Source organism: Taudactylus pleione, unplaced genomic scaffold (genome assembly GCF_031769625.1).
Source record: "Taudactylus pleione unplaced genomic scaffold, aTauple2 ptg000282l, whole genome shotgun sequence".
Classification (NCBI taxonomy): domain Eukaryota; kingdom Metazoa; phylum Chordata; class Amphibia; order Anura; family Myobatrachidae; genus Taudactylus; species Taudactylus pleione.
In genome coordinates this window covers 1204554-1219357 of record NW_028284684.1, presented here as the reverse complement: position 1 = coordinate 1219357, position 14804 = coordinate 1204554, and the positions used below count along the sequence as shown (strand labels likewise).

Genomic DNA, 14804 nt, shown 5'->3' with positions numbered 1-14804 from the left:
ATTTTGGAAATAGGAATATTCTGTATTTTGGAATAATTGCATACCATAATGAAATATCTTGGGAATGGGACCTAAATCTAAACACAGAATGCTTTTATGTGTTATATACACGTTATACACACAGCCTGCAGGTCATTTTATACAATATTTTTAATTTTGTGCATCCAAAAAAGTTTGTGTACATAAATTAAATTCACTGTTTTCATATACACCTTATACACACAGCCTGAAGGTTATTTTATACTATATTTTTAATATTTCTTTGCCTTAAACAAAGTTTGGGTACATCAGAAAACAAAGGTGTCACTATCTCAGTCATGCTAAAAATATTCCGTATTTTGGAATATTTGGATATGGGAGACTCAACCCCATGCAGAGAGATAAGGAAACCTCCATTCTGTCTGGAGAAAAGAAGTTTTCGTCATCCTAGAATATTGTTTTAATGCATTACATTTTGCTGACAGATTTATAAATGTATTGTAGAAGTGTATTGGCTGTCTTTTGTAAAGGCCCCCATACATCAGAGATTGATTGCAGCAATCGTGCAATTTGCAATCGATTGTGTATAAAAATGTTTCCCTTTTTCAATTGATTGCACTATTGCTGCAATCAATCTCTGTTGTTGTATGGGGGCCTTTACAATAGCTAATATCCATTCCTATAATTAGCAAACCAATAAATATAAGTCGTTGGTGCAGATATTTTATTAGGTCATAAAATATAATAATTTTTTTTTACTTCACCCCTTGAATTTATCCACTGTTGCATTATTGTTTGTTGTTTATTTTATTTTTTTTACTGATTTCCAGAAATGAGCAACATAGTTTCTACAAGGTAGCAACACTTTTCTACATATTTTGTTGTCTAGGAGGGGTTGCTGTCTCAAACTTTCATAACAGCTCTGCTGAAGTTGATTTGATAAAAGAACTTCATTCTCAATCTTCATGCATTAGTGACCAGAACAATGGGAACCCTCCTGGGTACTTGTGCAGCTTTGTGGTAACTCATTTGAGCTGAGACTAAAGACAGTTGAAACCTGACAGAGTTTGAACCTCTTAATACCCATTGGTACTTGACATGTGATTGATTTTTTTTTTTTTTACAATTTTATTAATTTTTACAATCATTAAAAAAAAAAAAATGTATAAGAAGAAACGGCTGTGGCTTCATTTGGAATATTGATTTTCAGTTCCACATCCATTTACATGTTTGTATATATACACACACAGGGCCGTATTCAATTTTGATTGAAAACCCGTTATCAGCGATACTTTATCGCCGATGATGTAATTCTCGCTATTCTCACTTATCCCCGTATTCAATTTGGATGACTTTTCGCAGGTGCAGAAAGTCTGAGGTTCGAACCCAGTGAAAAAGTATCCCCATTAGAAAAGGGTAGTGGAGTGCTGACTATAACTAACCACTTATTTAAACAGACAAAATAATTTATATTAAAAGCACCAATAATAGAAAAAAAGGAAATATAGCTGTAAATTCATATTAAATCTCAGTCAAAAAAGAAACAATTCAAATGAATACACTAAAAGACATATAGGCCCATATTCAATTTGAGGCGAAAAGTCCGGATCCGCGATACTTTTGCGCCAATGACGTAATGTTCGCCTGTTTTGCTTTCACCCCATCTTCAATTTGAAAGACTCAATGCAATGTACTAGGCGAAAAAGTTTTGCCTATGAATAGCAGGCAGAAAAAAGTGCAGTATAGTGGTTTTGGGGTGCAACGTTGCGGGAACCCAAAGGTAAACTCAATAAAATGTAAAAAACACTTTAAGGACACCCCAAAAAATTACTTTGAAAAAGGAGTGAAAAATAAAAAGGTGGGGTACAAAGTTAAAAACTAGCGAACTTGACTCTGGGGGGGGGTCCCCAAGTATGCCCCAAGTGGTTTTTTGATTGCAGGTGCTTGTGGCAGGTGGATTTTTCACATTTTTTCAACATCATTTTAGCAACTTTTAAATATGCTAACCCCCATTTTCAAGTACCCCAAATTTGGTGGGAGAAGTTGTTTTCTGGAAAAAGTACTCCTGAATATTATTGTGCACCACGTGTAGAAAAACGCTATTTAGCAGCTATTAAGACCAAATACCTTCAGCAAGCCAAATCGGGGGGGTACCATAGGGAACCCCATGTCAGAGCATTTTTTGGGGGGTGTCAGGCTGATTTCCCCAAATCTGACAGTACTTTCCGCCTGTTCAAGTTTCTCCGGGTCTCGTGTTTGCGTACTTTCAAATTGAATACGGGGTAAAGCGGGCACGCGCGCAATACTTTTCTGCCTACAAAACAGGCAAAGTGGACGAAAAGTCCGGGCTGCGAAAAAGTATCGCGGCTCAGCTCAAATTGAATACGGCTCATAGTGTTCACAACATAAATTACAAATTAATAAATATATTAAAAAGAAAAAAATCTTCTTATACATGTGTGAACCAGGATTAGTGCTGAAAAAGTCTGTTATGCGCAGTCCAGCTTAGTTAGCAGTCAAAGCATATGACTTCAGCAGCCAAGCAGTTAATACGTCTTTAGTTAGCAGCAAGGATAAAGAGCATTGTCAATAAGGTGTCTTTTGTTTTATGCTTGGTATTAATGAAAAGCCTCAAGTGTTGATCAGACACTGAGGAATGGAATTAAATATAAAGCATATATCACAGATTCACCCAAAAAATCTTTATGCTGTAAACCAGCTACTATCAAGCAGGAGAAGGTTTGACCAACTAAACAAAAGTTGTATCCATACACCTAACGTTTTCATTAGACTTCTGACTAGTCCAACTTTCCCTTGAACTGACCAATTTTGATGTCGCTGAAGTAGGCAGACACTTCTGTATGCTCAAAAATAGAATAGATAATAATAAAAAAAAAAAATAGCACATGCACTTTCAGCCTACTGCTGGTTACTACAAAATCAACCAAAGTGGGGTCGCCAATGATTTTCCATTAAAAGAGAGGCCATCCAACCTGAGTATAACCAGACCTGGTGCCAAAGCAACCAGACACTTAACCATATTTGATGCCCAGTAGGGAAAAAAATAGAATTTGAACACTTTGTCATTGGTGAACTACAAGAACCAGCACGGCATAGTTTCCAAACAAAGGTGGGTGGTGGGGGTCTGGCACTTCAAAAACCACAAGGGCAAGGAAAATGTAACTAAAGACAGTACACCAGTTTAAAAAAAAACACCTTTTCCCATGGTCCTGAAGTAGTCCAAATGTATTTCAGAAACCCCCCAAAAATAAACACAACCTGCAACTGCACTGTTTACAGTGCTGCCGTAACTTCTGCCATATGCTTAACATTAGCCTTATACTTTATTATGGGTGGTTTTCATGGTGTGACCTCAGGTAACTTCCCATGTTAAAGTATAGGTTCAGCGTTAAGTATAGGATTATAGTGGCAGTAGTACACTATCGCTGCTAAAAGCCTTATTCTTAACACTGATGCTATACTTTAAGGTGGGACGGTACATCGTGGGTCAGGCCATGGAAACCAATAATGTTAAACATATGGAAGTTATTTTGGCTGGACTATATTTATTTTGGACACCGCAAGCAGCGCAGCAGGTATTTTTTTTTTCTTTAGCCATATCCATTTGGACTACTTCAGGACCATTGGCAAAGGTAAGTATTTAATAAAAGAAGCCTGACATTATTAGCGTATTCTAAAACTAAAACTTCTGTCCTGTCTTTATTTATAATTTCTGTTGGTGAACTGCCGGAACCAGTTGGCCCTGCTACCAGTAGTGTTCATTCAAGCACCCTGCACCGTTCACAACCTGTGCAGTTCCTCTTTCCTGCCTGGGGTGTCATTATGGGCTCTGCTGCTTCTAGCACACTCTGGTCTGTATCTCAACAGTTTGTTGCATCAGCTGCGTGTGCTAGAAGCATAAGAGCAGAGAGTGACTCCATAGACAGGAAAGCGGAACTGCACCTATTGTGACAGGTGCAGGGTGCTAGAATGAACACTATGCCAGCATGCCCATTAAGCTATGTTTGGCAACTGGGCCATGCTGACACTTGTAGTTCACCAATGACAATGTGTTTCAATTCTATCTTCACTGTAGCCCCAGTGCCCACCAGGCATTGAGTATGGGGAAGAGCTCTGGTACTATTGCCACCACGGATTGTCATATTCTGGGGGGCAGGCATCATCATATTGGAGATAAACAACTTTTCTAAACAAGTTTTTTTTTTTTGCAGATTATCGTTTGTTACCATACAATTGTTAATTGATAAGTTCGACCAATAAATTGCTCAGTGCATGGCCAGCTTTACACCACTACATTTCTAACCGGATAAAGCAGCGGTGCGCAACCTTTTTTAGTCCGGGGACTGTATTGGGAGATCACACTGAGTGAAGTGGCCACACTAAAACTTTATTTCCTTAAACATGTAAAATATATATACAATTTACTAGTGGAAAAATCCTTTCAGCATTCTTGAAAGGGTCCCTATGGAGACAAAAGCCAAATGCTCTACCAGGGGTCTGGACATCCCATGTAGCAACACATTACCCTTTCCCCCTATAACAACACATTTCCTGTGCAGCAACACTGTCCTACTGGGGACGGAATGCATCAAGCATCACATTTTGCATGCAATGCATCCCGCCACTAATTCACCCCGGTATGTGTGAAGAAAATCGCAAAGGCTGTCGCTCCCAATAAGTGCTGTCCTTTGCAAGAGAAACTTCCTAGTGGGAGCCAAATAGAGAAGAGTCTGTAATGGTGCCATCGCACATGAAATTCTTGGAGAACAATTGCTCTCCCTGTTTCAGAAGATTAGAAAGTTTTGTTTAATGCAGACATATAAATAAATGTGTGCTTTGCATGCACATATTTGTATTACAGTGCCAGTCTGGCTCCAACTATGGGAATGAGAATAAATGATACAAAATTCTGTAAAATGCAACAAAAACCAGACCTTTTCTTGTTAGTGGTCCATGAAATAACTGTAGTTCCTTTTACTCTTGTTTGAAGTAAAACCCATTGCAGAACGGGTCTTGTGTGATTGTAGGGAGCCACTTCTATGCCTCTGCCTGATTGACAGGCAGAGGCATTTAAGAGGCGGTGCAAGGTCAGCCAGTGTTCCTGGAAATGGGGGTATGTGCCCCTGTTTTCCCAGGAGTGGCAAGGCCAGGGGCTGTGTCCACAGATGCAGTTTCTTGGCCTCACAAGCCAGCCAGTCTGAGTAAGCCTATGACTGCAAATGCAGCAGGGGGTGTCATACACCTTTTGCTGCATTTGCATATTTACAAGGACGGAATTGCAAAGCTGCTTGCATGCAGCACTGCAATTCCATCCCAAGCTGAATCACCCCCTCAGTCCCAATCCATAATGCACTGTATTGTAACTGTAATAATGGGGAAGTGTGGCGATCCATTAAAAAAATACTTACCTGGCTCAGTCTGTCTGTCTGCCTGAGTAGAAATTGCCACAAAGTGCTTTCCTACTTACTGCTCTATCTCGCAATATGATTACATTGTCGAGGCTGAGATTTCTGCAACCACGTCTCTGCAAAGGCAAATACATGGCAGCTTATTGGATTGGCCACCAGGTTGCCTGTTAGTCATGTCTCTGTCGACTCCCGTCCCGATGAGTAATTCCCATTCGTCTCCCCAGTGTTTGGTGCAGAAGACAAATGTTAAGAAAAATCTTTATTAGGAACACCACCACGGTAGCTGTCTGACTCCTACCAGAGGCTGCATATAGTGAGGGCCGGCCCTCGGCCCACAGGTTGTGCATGACTGGAACAAAGTATTCATTTTGTTGAAACTTAAGCTGGGTACACACTATTCGATCCCTTGAACAATATATTTTTTCGATGCGTATTGGAATGATATATCGTGCTGATAGCATAGTGTGTATGCCCTGTTGCTCCTGCCCATGAGTTGTTCATCGCATTGTCCCATTGGCTGTGCTGCATTTAGCAGCACGGATGGCGTGATGTATCCTTCCCTTGCGTCGTCCTGACGGCTGAGTAAGCAATTGCATAGTGTGTACCCGGCTCTACAGTTAAAAAGGAGTCTGTCAAAGGAAGAAACCCAAAATATTGTTTCTTGTTATACATGTTTGCAGAATTAATCATTTCTGTCATGGTCTGATAGTACCTTTCAACTTTTCGTTTTACTGTTTTTCAGGATTACGTAGTGAGGACTTTGCTTGGGGGTGGGGATATAATGCCCCATGGTAACAGTCCCCAAGATACTCATACTCAATCTCAGCCATCTAAGAGCAGCTCAGGGAATGATGGCGACCAACAAAGGACTCAAAAGACTACCCCTCGTTCTCCTGCCCCATCATTTGCACCTGCAATCAGTTCTGCTGGACCTCAGTCATCTAGTTATCAAATACAGCAACTCATAATGAGCCGGAATCCTGTTGCTGGTCAGAATGTGAACATTACTTTACAGAATGTGGGACAAGTGGTAGCAGGAAACCAACAGATAACTCTGACCCCACTGCCGATATCAAGTCCAGGTTCTCCCGGTTTCCAGTTCAGTTCTCAGCCAAGAAGGTTTGATCATGGGTCTCCATCTTATATTCAGGTTACTTCCCCAATGTCTCAACAGATCCAGACACACAGCCCCACACAACCCAGTGCTGTGCCAATCCAATCATTACAGGGTGTCAGAGCGGGAACTGCTGCAGCAAGCTTGGGAATGTGTAGCCAGAGTCCAACTCATGGCTTTGTAGATGCTGGTTTGTTAGTGAGACAGCTCAGTCTGGGTCCTTCTAGTACTGGGCATTTTGTTTTTCAGGAAGGAACTGGCATTGCTCAGATAACACCAGGTACACAAATGCATCTTCCATCTGGAACATCCACATCAGTACAAACACGCACACTGTTGCACTCCAGTTCACAGGCTGTTGGCTCTGTGCATCAGTTTGGGTCACAGAATACTGTTTCGACAGGAACTGGTATGCAGACTTTGGCCACTCCGAGCCACATAACCACAAATATACCAACGCAGATAAGCAGTATTATACAGGGACAGTTCATTCAGCAACAGCAGGTTCTCCATGGGCAGCAATTGGGCAGGACCTTCAGCTTTGATAGGACTTCTGGAGGAATGATAGCTGGAGTAACTGGAGCTTCTGCTTTTGGAATAACTTCACAACAGACTCCAACAAGTCCATCACGAGCCACTGCTCCTCAAGGAGTCTCTAGCCTTCCACTTATTCCAACAGTAAGCTGTACATTAAAAAAGCAAGTTAAAAAGCTTGAAGAGATCCCACCTGCAACTGCTGAAGATGCACGGCTGAGAAAACAGTGCTTTGACCATCACAACAAAAATATGAAGGTCCTGAAGGAGAACTTCAAGGAGTATCTGATTGAGTTATTCTTTTTACAACACTGTCAAGGGAATATGATGGATTTCTTGGCATTCAAGAAGAAACCTACAATTTTATTGCAATCCTATCTCAGACAAAGTGATTTGGATCTAGAAGTGGAAGAAGAAGAAGAAGAGGAAGAAGCAGCAGCAGAAAAGGGTTCTGTAGTTATCGCAAGTCAGGTGAGAAGCATTATGTTCTATATGCAGACATCTGGGTGAGAAAAAGATATGGTGGAATCTTTTGTACTAGCTCTTCTAGCACATAAGTAAACAAAATATGGCATGTGAAACACATTTCAGTGTCACATGGTACTAGTGGTGTAGCAAGGTGCCTTAGCACTCAGTGCCCCCACCACATCACTGTTAACACAAAAGCACACGCAGCCACAGAGCATTGGTATGCATCCAATGAGAGAGATCATAGTAACTCATTTTCACCTACAATTATCCTGCAATTTCACCTCACCCCTCTAGTTCAGTCACCCACCATCATAATCAGCCCTCCTCCCTGCTATATATCACCCCCTTCGTTTTCTCCTTTCTTAATTGCCCGCTTTTTAACTTCCTCTATCACACAATGTTAGTATTATTTGTCACCGCCATTCACCCTTGCTATTCATTACCACCAGCCTGTTTATTCATCTTTACCACCCCATATCATTTATCATCTTCCCCTTGTTATTTTCACTCTTTACACAGTAGAAGAGGTCGGTAGAGAAACTGCATTTAATCACACGATGACGCAGCTCCCAGTCGTTAGCCTATCAAAGACTGATTACCAAGTCATCATCCTGTGGTCAGATGTACAGATTCCTTTGACTGCCAATTCTATAAGGATTAGCTGGCAATGGGCGCTGCATACTTTTGGATTGTCACACATTTTTTCCCACTGTCCACCATGAGGAGTGGGTATCTCAATAGAAATAAGATCACTGAGTGCAGAACATCTATTAGTTTGGTTGTGAGTTATGATTGCAGAACGCCCAAGGAGGTGCCTGGCGCACCCTAGCACAAACACTGGCTATGCCACCCTACTACATGGGACCACTGCATACATTATTTATAGACTGAGTGAATCTTATGACAGAGCACAATATCTCTGTTATGGGACTCCCACTGTTTGAAAATAAGATGGTGGTGTAGTTACTAGAATGGCCAAGCATTGATTTATTAATCTATTAATTATACTATACTGATGATGTACATGTAATTAAATCTTTGTTATAATACTTATCTGAAATGTTAAAAAGTAGTATTGTAATGTAGGATTATTTATTCACCTCTTTAATAATGCATATATATGAGTTAGAGGTTCTGTGGCTGATGCACAGCTTTTAGTCTAACTTTTGATCTCAATCAGTCAGCCGCAGAATGGTCTTTAAGCATATCAAGTTGTTGCGGCAGATTTGTGACATCGGAGGTGGTAGTCTCTGTACACTAGCATGTTTTCGCAAGTCTGATGCCTGTGATTACAGCAGTGACTGACATTGCATGCATCTCTGAATCAGGCCCAGAGACTCTGGATAAACACACTCTGTAGATGGTAGTGCAGCCTTTTTATCTATTATGATGCTTGATGTCCTTAATACAATTGTTTCTGTTATGAGTTTATGCTACACTTTTCCCTATGTCGTTGCCTTGCAAATGTGGCTCTGATTAGTAATTAAGTAGAACAATGAAAAATCTAAATTTTCATTCTTTTGGCAATCCAACAAATAATCATGCTGTGCATTGGCATGAACCTATATACTTGTAAGGCGAACAATGCACCTTGCATCTCTATTTCCTGCAGTTTCCTAATGCTCGGTACACACTGGCTGACATATCGGCCGTTCAATTGAACGGGCGATATATCATGTGTGCGTCAGCCAGTGTGTACAGAAAATATATCTGTGAACTATGTAATTCAGACATCTCGCGTTGCAGCTATATCTGCACATCATGCTGTGTGTACGAGGGGTCAGATGACCGCCCGTACACTTGCTGCACAGGCCGTCAGGGAGGGGGTGCTATTCCACCCCTGGCCAGTGGGACCCCCCCTGCCAGATGGCAGTGATGGTTGTTCAGTGTGTTTGAAAAACCATCATCTGCAAATATATCTTTCAGATGTGTACCTAGTTTAAGTGATCCATATTACTAGGTTAATTACTCACAATTCTAGGTTACAGACTGTATAGACTTGTTTTCTGTAACAAGCGTAGACAACTATTTGTATGTATACCTATTTTCCTCCCAAGACTTATGCGTGTGTTTTCATTTTTAGTTTCTGGATACTCCTGCCAGCCCAACATCAGAAATCCCAATTGCCATGGAAACGCAAGCTTTCTGTACACAAAAGGAGACTTCAATTGGTACTGTACAATAATAATTTAGCAACAGAAGCATTTTCCCCACCCTCTAGTGGTAATAGATCTCCAGTGGCAGAGCCCTCCCACCCACCAGTGTCCATAAGTAACCCTCCTTAAAAATTATAAAGTGGGGCAATACCATTCTGCCCTGTGACACCCCAATCCACAATGCAATCCTGTAAAGAGCATCGGAGCGTGGTTTAGGGGGGACTGCTCATCAGTACCCTCTTGCTACTGCTCTCTGAACACGTAGACTTCAAGATATACACATTACAATCCGTTACCATAGGCAAACTTCGCTAATTTTCATGCACACCTCCTATGGGTTGTGAGGAACAATTGGTGAAGATACTGGTCACAAACTGTTTTGGAGGAAGTTTGCAGTTATTGCAAGGAAACGAGTACCCCAAACGCCCCCATATTTTCACACTGTTTGAATATAGGTTAATCCTGAGCAGATTTGGAAGGAATCCATCCCAATGTGTATATCACCCTGCTGTCAAGGTTAATTCTCTGTTGTAATAATTATGCTGAATACTATTTTGATATAGTTCGTGGCCATTTTGGAAACCATTTATCCCATGTAATATCCAGTTCCTGTAGATCTATCTCACAAAGCAAAACATTAGTAATCCTTACGATAACTATTCTAAATTATATTTAGATATAGTACTTCTTTTTTTTTTATATATATTATTTAGATTCAACACAAAAGCTTCCAGATTACACCCTTTCTGAGCCTGGATCCCTGTCACCAAATTTAATGCGTGGTGTAGTTCAGCAGCCAACACCTGGTAAGATAGGTAAGGTATTCTAGTATATGGTGTGTAATGTTACAGGACCGATGTCACCTGCACACAGTGGAGCTGTTTTTCCAGTTTTATCAGTTTCTCTCATCCATGGGGGACACTCGAACTGTGGGTATAGGTGGAGCTGGAACAGTCTGGGCAGCAAAAGGTTCATCTTTGAAACAGCACAGTCTTGTGATTGAAGTCAGTCAGTCAAAATGCAGCACATGGGTCTATAGAACTAACATCTGTATGTTGTTGCTTCTTTACGAATTGATTCCCCTCATAAACTGTAAATTAGTTCATCCCTCAAAATGGTTGTTGGCCTTTAAAAAAAAAAAAAAAAGATTCCAAGTACGATTTTATTCTATTAAAAATAGTGACGTTTGTCACTTGTAATTCTGTAGTATATTTTTATAGGGGTTCATCATTGGAGCGTTAGGTTTATAGCTCTTGGTATAGGAACACAAATGGCAGATTATGCTGCAGTCCTAGGAGACAGAGCTCTAGTAAAAAGCTCTCTCTCCTGCAAAGAAGAATGGTACAGCCTTCTGTTCTGTTCCCTTTATTTTCTGGTGAGTCTGACGAGTGAGTAATATTTTGATAAATGATTTGAGTGAGATTATGCTTATTGTTGTTGTTTATCTTTTTGAAATCCATGCAGGTTCTGTTTGTACGGCTGTGGGGACGCCACCTTTGCAACACTCTGCTTCTCTTGGTAACAGAGAAAGTGACCCAACAAAGATTTCTTTGGTGCCAAATATTGCCAGCTTGCAATCGCCGAACAGAAATCCGGCTCCTAGAATGCCAGTCTCTACTGTGCTCTCCACAATGCATCTTGTTCAGCAGCAGCTACTTGCTGACTCTCAATCTCTGAAAGGGAATCCGCAGGCTTTCAGCATTCCTAATTTACAATCTGTCCAAAGCCAAATTTCCCAGCAGCCCCAAGACAAGCTGTTGGGCCAGTCGTCTTCCTTGAAAACTACCTCACAACTGGTATGTGTACATTGTGATCTAAGCTGACATTTACTTTTTTTTTTTTTTTTTGTGTTCAGGCTGTTTTAGAATTTTTACCAATGTTACCAAGACCCTTATTTTCTATCTTGTTAAATGGGTCCTTTTCATTTTATGTTTGTTTTAAAATGAATTATGTCATATTAAAGAATAGATAATTTTTTTTTAGGAGAATAATTTTAATACCATTATCTGACAGGCTTTGTCATCTAAGTTGGGCTCTGACGCTGGAAAATCCATAACTCCAGCACCCTCATCACCCACCACACCATCCGGCATTCCAGACTCCGTCCTCCCTACTGCAAGTGTCTCACCCATGAGGATGTTGTCCCCTGGGGGGAGCAAAGTACTGTCTCCTACTACATCAAAGTCACCTTTACATTCGGGCACTCAGGATTCCCCAAGTCTAGCATCGGGTATAGAGGACCTTTCCCAGGAAGTATCCAAACCACAAGAACAGGTAAATGCAGTGCTTTATTTAGTAATAAGGCCTATTCAGAATGGAAAATAAATGTCAGACAATTGAGATGTAGAATTCATATCCATGTGGACCACAAAAAAAAACTTGGCTGCCATATTTCTTCTTTTAACATTTATCTACATAATTTAAAACTATTTGGAAATGGGCTGTAAGTCAAAAAGAGTTTATCAATCTTAACTTTGTTAAAAATTAAAACATTCCTATTTCATGCCCATGATGAGAATAATTTTTTAACGTTCCCACTCAATGTTGAATATTCATTAAGGGCTTGATGATTACCTCATGGTAATATGTAATTGTGCACAGTGCAAATACTTTTTTAGTTTTTTTTGGTGTGATTCAAAGCGAGGTGAATAGCGCAGGGAAGTTGGTCCTGGAGATATTCAGTTCACCTTGCAGTTTAGTCTGACTATTACAAGTTAAATCGGAGAATAACAAATTACCTCGTGCTCACTGAGGCACCTGGATTTGATTAAAATCAAGTCTCTCTAGCAGCCAACCACTAACACGTGGAGAATGCCAATCTCCACATATAAGAGAAACTGATGCAAAGAAAATGTGCAGTACTCTGTGGCGCTCAAAAATACTATTAAGTGCAATATTTTAAAGTAATAAATTAATTTAATAGATATGTTGAATAATCCACAGATTAAATAGTTCCTGGGAGTACATGTAAAAATGAACAACAATACGCATGTCAAATGAGAAAAAAACATAAAAAGAAGCAATTGACTCCTTCACATAATACAGAGGATTACACTATTAGCAATTATTATAATAATATTTTGTAAAAGAGCTCAAGGTGAACAAAGTAGCAATATTTATTTTGTTATTACTTGGAATCATTTACTTCTAGTCTTGAGCGCCACAGAGTACTGCACATTTTCTTTGTATCAGTTAAATCGGAGAATGCCGGTTCTCGCAACATAACCTGGGTGTTCTGTCACGAGAACCGGCATTCTCCGACTAAAGTTCTGCCCACGCGCCTGTTATCTCCTCGCTAAGCTGGCAAACAGCCTCACGGCCGGCACTTTAATCAGATTTCTGCTCCACCCTCAGGATGGTGTGAGAAGAAATTCTTTAATCGACCTAACAGTGCTCTGAATTAAATCGCCCCCTTTCTGAGAAGTCTGCTTTGATATGTCTCTGCAACCATGAAATAGTCATCTTATTATAATGCAGACAGGGCATGTGGTAACTATAGAATTAATGGCTTTGCCTTTGTTTTATAGGAAAACCGAATCCATCAACGAATCACAGAGCTTCGAAAAGAAGGCCTCTGGTCATTGAGGAGGCTACCAAGACTGATGGAGCCCTCCAGACCAAAATCCCATTGGAATTACCTGTTGGAAGAGATGCAGTGGATGGCTGCTGACTTTGCCCAAGAAAGAATGTGGAAAATTGCCAGTGCTAAGAAGGTAATGCCTGATCAGAGTTCTATATAAATCATATATTCTTTATTCTTAACTATAGCTTTGAGGTTGGTAGAAAAACCTGGAGATGCCTAAATGCATCCTTTGTACCTCACAATTCTATACTCCGCTGAGTATGACATGGGTGCCAGGCATTAAGAGACCATTGTTATCGCACTGAGTGGGACCACAAGAGTGATCATAAAATGGTACAATTTGCAGGTAAATACAGAGGCCCACACTGCTCATATATTTATACCACAATTCTTTCCATCGTTTCTCACACATTTGACACCAACATTTAAAAACTGTGCAGTTTATATTTTAGTAGTGACGGTGCGTTGTTTGACGAGAGCAGCTATGGTCACTACATCTCTGACAGCTCAGTGTCATGCATTGGGGTGACATTTTATGTTACAGTAAGTCATTTGTGCATTTCTAGATGGCCCGGACAGCAGCAAGACATTTATTAGAGAGAGAACAGAAAGAAGCCAGGGCCAAGAAGGAGGATGAAGACAGACTGAGGCGCATCGCATGGATAGCAGCTCGGGAGATACAGCATTTTTGGGCCAATATTCAGCAAGTAAGGCTGGTGGCTGCTTCAGTTTAATTTACTGTATGTGTGTATTAATGGAAAAAAAATCTATATTTACAGCTTTATAGTAAAAACAGCAGTAGAAAGCACTGTCTAACATTTAAATAATACTTTTTGACTACTATATATTGAACTGCAGAATAGATGTTTATTACGAGGTACCTGTGATTGAGACTCTTAATGATCTTTCACAGTGTATGTTCACTTTCATCCAATGAATGTGATTCTTCTACACTCACACTGTTTCTTCTGAAGGCACCACTCACACTGTAGTTGGTTACTCATGTTCTGACAGAGTAATTAGCAGCGTGGGCTAAGTCCATATATCCTCTCCCTAGCAAGGTTACAGAAAAATGGGCATCCACCAATAGCTTGTCTCACTAAGACTTCCAGATTCTGACTGAGACTACCTTATGGAATTTCACAGATAATTTAATTCAGGCCTCTCTTATGATGGTGGGGAGGTTGAAGGTTTGGAGATTGAGGTATTCTTGTCCTTTGCTGTGGATTCCTATATACAGCATGGCGTAGGAGATTTATTGCAAGCCCTCTTGCAGGTGCTAAAAGTTTATAATAGCAAGGTTGTACCTGATGATTTTTGGTCACAAAGTACAAATAGTATGTTTCCTTCTCTTTTCCCTTATTTTGGTAACATATTTTGAGGAGCATGGACCAAACATGATAGAAGGCTCTGGGTCACATGTAGATTGCTAAATCTTGATCTTCTCTGTGGGAATCTGGTATAACGAAAGTCGCCATCTGATGAATGCTCCCATAGCGCTAGTGTCTGAGGCAACCAGATTCTGAAAGCGGTAGTTC

General features: G+C 40.4%; 1 protein-coding gene across 4 annotated transcripts in view; it reads left to right on the top strand.

Annotated features, from left to right (window-relative positions):
- The window catches only part of LOC148512088 (E1A-binding protein p400-like), a 206846-nt gene that overhangs the window by 1232 nt on the left and 190810 nt on the right, over positions 1-14804 (top strand). For 3 of the 4 annotated variants that reach the window (XM_088482083.1, XM_088482081.1, XM_088482084.1), the window contains exons 2-8: positions 6151-7527; positions 9611-9698; positions 10397-10498; positions 11148-11479; positions 11697-11957; positions 13211-13396; positions 13833-13973. In XM_088482083.1, the coding sequence (XP_088338209.1) occupies positions 6151-7527; positions 9611-9698; positions 10397-10498; positions 11148-11479; positions 11697-11957; positions 13211-13396; positions 13833-13973 (2487 nt within the window). The remainder of the gene's footprint in view (positions 1-6150; positions 7528-9610; positions 9699-10396; positions 10499-11147; positions 11480-11696; positions 11958-13210; positions 13397-13832; positions 13974-14804) is intronic. The other variant, XM_088482082.1, reaches the window with a different exon arrangement.